At 45.1% G+C, this 4641-nt stretch overlaps 1 protein-coding gene across 1 annotated transcript in view; it reads left to right on the top strand.

The window, feature by feature from the left end:
• The window catches only part of CTNND2 (catenin delta 2), a gene marked incomplete at its 3' end in the record, with an annotated part of 536496 nt that overhangs the window by 357424 nt on the left and 174431 nt on the right, over positions 1-4641 (top strand). The window contains exon 8 of the mRNA XM_057390373.1: positions 17-515. Within this exon, the coding sequence (XP_057246356.1) occupies positions 17-515 (499 nt within the window). The remainder of the gene's footprint in view (positions 1-16; positions 516-4641) is intronic.

Raw genomic sequence — 4641 nt, 5'->3', positions numbered from 1 at the left:
GCCCGCCGCCCCGCAGCCGCGGGAGCCCTTCGCGCCCAGCCACGGCAGCGCCTTCCACCTGCCCGAGCCCCAGCACGCCGCCGCGCTCTACTACGCCAGCTCCACGCTGCCGGCGCAGCGGGTGAGCTCCCCGCTGCCCGCCCAGCCCGGCGGCTCCCCCACCAAGCTGCCGCGGGCCGGCTCCGCCGCCGAGGGCGCCGCCTACGCCACCGCGCAGCGCCTCTCCTCCCCGAAGCAGTCCCCCAGCCGCCTGGCCAAGTCCTACAGCACCAGCTCGCCCATCAACATCGTCGTCTCCTCGGCGGGACTGTCGCCGTCCCCCATCCGAGTGACCTCCCCGCCCACCGTCCAGTCTAATATTTCCTCCTCTCCTATCCACCAGTTAAGCTCCACCATCGGCACTTACGCCACCCTGTCGCCTACCAAGCGGCTGGTTCACGCTGCCGATCAGTACAGCAAGCATTCCCAGGAGCTGTACGCCACCGCCACCCTGCAGAGACCCGGCTCCCTCGCAGGTAACACCGCGGCCGGCAGCGCCTCGGGTCCGCGGGGGTCGGGGGTGCGCGGTGCGGCCGCGCCCGCGGAGGGGAGGGGAAGGGAGGCGGCGAGGGGCGAGGGACGGCGACAGACGGGCTGCCAGGGCCSCCGGCCGAGCACGGGAGCGAGGGAGCGGGGTGCGTTTGACAGAAGAACGGTGCGTGGGAGAATTGCGGGTGGGTTTCATCCCGGGTCGTGTCCGGAGAGGCTGCCTGCCCGCTGGAGCTGAAGTACCTGAGTTCTCCCGGCCCGTCCCGCCTTCCCGGCGCCGGGCAGGTGTGCGTGCTGCCGGGGGGGGTGCGGGGCTCGCCGCGCTCCCTGCTGTGACCCACGGTGCGGGTGGGGGGTTTGTTACCATGGCGAATCCCTGCTCTGCCGCGATCAGAACCTCTGAGCCTTTTGCAGGGAATCGCTCTTCCCCGGATTTACAGGCGGCTCTGGCGTACTTGACAAGTTTGGGGTTACTTAGCGGGAACTCCCGGTGCACCGAGTCGTGCCGAGTAAGAGGTGGCGGTGATTTGGCTCCGAATGCTCTTTGGGGAGCAGGCTGTTACAGCTGATTTAATGTCTCTGTAAACGCAGACTTTGAGCAGATCTAGAAGTGAGATGCTGGTGCGCTGTTCCCTAAACCATCTCTCTGCTAAACTGAGCATCCTTCAGGGGTGGGTTTTTTGTGTTCTCAAAATTTCCAGTTTCATTGCTATAGTAACAGCTGCTATGCTCATATGTTCTCTTGTGTGACATAAATAGATTTGAAGATAAATAGGATACATAAAAAAGTTTGGCTGAGTTTAGCAGTCAGGTACATAAGTTTCTGCCTGGAGTGAAGACCTCACCCCCTTTCTCCTCTCACCCACCTCCCCTCCCCCACTCCAGCTGTTGTCAGCATTGTGTATAATTCCAGTGTGTCTAAACACACARAGTGAATTAACTAATAATAAAATACAGTTTTCATCTATCTCCTTGTAAAAACTATTGGCTGGAGGTTTTTTTCCTATTTAAAGGGCAGGGATTTAAAAACTTTTATATCTTTGCATATATATATGTATGTATGTACATGATATATGTATCACCCCATTTAATTTCAGAATGAGTAAAGTGGCAGTATCATTAAATTACGGTAAAATCAAAACCTTAGGATGTTTATATCAAGCTTGTTGTGAGTGAGTCTCAGAATACTAAGTGGTTTATTTAGCAATTATATTAACACAGCTTCTCCCTGCTGTAGTCCAACACACTGTTGGCCACACATATTACTGTCTTTGTACRGTGGAAATTTAGAATTGCGACAGACTTTGTATTTTAGGGAGTTTTCTAACTTCATCCTTTAGCAAGAGTTGGTTGAGTCTAAAAAGGCATGGACAGAACTGTCAGCATTAAAGGAACAGAGAAAAAAAATAAATTTAAAACTTATATACCTGTGGCTATGAGCTATTAGTATTTCTCTTATTTTTCTTACCTTTGTTCTAGGATAGGACTCTTTGTGTTGGGAAGTTTCTAACAGTCACAGTACTTTTTCCTGTTTATGTACTGTTAGCATTGGAATTTGTGTTGTATTYGGGGTTTGGTTTTGGGTTTTTTTAAGAAGGCATCTTTTGTAGCATTGCAGCATCAGATCTGTAATGATAGCTTAGTCCAAAACTTTTCTGTAGGGTTTAAGGTCCAACATGATGACGCTGAAGTGCAAGAGAAGGTGTTCATCCTGGACTAGATCCAAGTTGAAATGTGGATTTAGGTTTTTTTGGCCTTCTTGGCCAATAGTGTTTCTACAGGCAGGCATTTCTAATAGGATTTTCTACTCTGTTTTGAATAAAAGTTWAGGAACTGACATTCATTTTCTTGGWTTGCTTTTAAGTAAAGGCTTTTGATAAGAATTCTGCATCTTGCATAACCTGCGTCTTTTTAAAGCCTGCTGCAGGAAGTTGCCTGATTTACTGATTTATGGTTTTGGTGAAAGAAAAGCCTATAGATGATACATGCATCGAGAAAATGGCTGGTGTATTTTGTATGGTGGATTTTTTTTTTTTATGGGAGGGAAATAGTGATTGACCATTTGAGTGGWTAAGTTTGTAAAAATTGATAAAGCAGCACTAACTTTTCCAAGTGCTTGGCTGATCAAAACAAACATAACAATGTTCTGGGTCACTCATCTCGTAGAGATTTGGTTTTAAGATATGTAAAAACCCTCRTTGTTTCATTTAATAATAAATGGAAAATCCTGTTACTCAAATAAGTATTAAGTGGCAGACAGGCAGAGAGTATTGCTACTTGAAAGAATCAGTGTAAGCAACAGTGTGTTAGCAAATACCTTTTTTTTTTTTCCCCACAGTGGTGATATGCCTTTCAAGAAGTCCTTGAAAGGAGCTTTATCACGTGATCAGTTCTTTTGCAAAGGTTTCCTATTGTGTGCTCCCACCCCTTATTTTCCATTGCCATTCTTATGCATGTTCCTCATGGCCTCCCTGCCATCCCGGAGTCACACATTTGCTAGCAGTGTTAAGTGCCTGACTAATCTTCTAGACTTTCACTGGCTTCACTGAAGTCAATGGACTCCTCAGAGGCTTAAAATTAGCATATGCTTTAGAGYTAGCCAGGATCAGATGTTACAGATACTACTAAGGCAATCTTAATTTCTTCTTTTTTTCTGTAAGTATTTTTGTTTGGAACAGGTTTCGATTTTGAGCTGTATGTATTTTAKATTTTTGCATGAGTTTTTCAGTCATTGTGTTACAAGTCAAACCYCCTGAGAAAGAGAGCAAGCAAGTGTATTTTGAGAAGCTAATATTCAATAAATAGTGTTTTGGCTTCTTGTTCAAAAMATCGAAAGATTAGTTGAAGTTTTTTGGGATTTTTGAGAGAGAGAGAGGAGGAGGAGGAGGAATGGAGAAAGTTGTCACATTGCACTGATTGATGGTTTGCCTGCTGTGATTAATGTGAAGCTGCATTGGTACGTATGTGTCATCAAAGGCATGATGTTAAACTAAGTAATCTTTTTTATATCTGGCAATAAAAAATAAGTATTTGTARTAATTACTASAAATACAAATAATGCATTTGTTTTAATTATTTTTGCATGATATAGAAAGTGGTCCTGGAGTTATCTAGTTCATGATTACTACTGGGTTTCRGTGTGCTAAACAAGCCAAACTGTATCAGAGCCAGACTTAGATATTTATAAGAGAAGACATTCAGATAAGATCCATTTTTTGAAAAATTCAAATGAAAAGTTACATAGATTGCCCAAAACATAATCTGTGCAAGACTTAACTGAGGAGATGGCGTTATTTATATTAATTTCCTACAAATTTGATTATGAAACAACTTGAAATTATAAAAATGGCAWTTCTTAGACTTCATCCTGAATTTCAAATGAGACATGCAACAGCGTGCAATGACTCAGTTTTAACCGAGTAACCTTAGAAACGTCTTCAGAAATGGCTTTTAGTCTAGTTATATTTGAGCTGTTGCCACTGCCAAGTGTGTGTGTGTATGGGTGTGTGTGTACATGTGTATATAGTGGCTCTGGTGAGTGTACATTTGCTGTGTTTATTCTTAGTCTAGCTGCTTCATTGCTATGATCTGCAATTACAGTTTTAGAAGTACTTTTCTGCTCTTCACTGCTCCAAAGCATATTTGACCGTCTGTTCAAGCAGCAATCCAAATCCAGAAAGCTCGGTTTGTAAATACATTCTTGCAGCCCCCACACCTGCACTGAGCTTCAGAATGCTGCTGGGAGCCAAACTCACCAAAGCAGCCCTGGAAGGAAGAGAATATAGGACAGCAAGCAGCAGAAACATGGGGAAACTCTTTCAGGAGGCAGGTCATGGTGCAGGTGCCCACTCTTCATGCTCTTCTGAAGCATCTCCTGCTGGGCAAAATCAGAGAGACAGTACTGGAGGAATACTGAGTTTATTTAGGAGCAAAGGGAAAGGAGTCAAAGTGTGCTGTTCAGGTGATTTGTGCCTCAGGTTATGCAGCTGGGACCAGCTCCGATGTTACAGAGCCACTCCTACCTCTTCATCCAGTTTGGGGAAAACTAGAGACACATAAAGAAATGGAAAGCAGTTTTATGCATTGGCTTATTACAAAAAAAAACCAAAAAAA

This window comes from Malurus melanocephalus, unplaced genomic scaffold (genome assembly GCF_030028575.1).
Source record: "Malurus melanocephalus ecotype Western Australia unplaced genomic scaffold, MMel_1.1 scaffold_25, whole genome shotgun sequence".
Lineage (NCBI taxonomy): Eukaryota > Metazoa > Chordata > Aves > Passeriformes > Maluridae > Malurus > Malurus melanocephalus.
The sequence above is the reverse complement of the archived record's forward strand: the minus strand, read 5'-3'. Positions and strand labels throughout refer to the sequence as shown.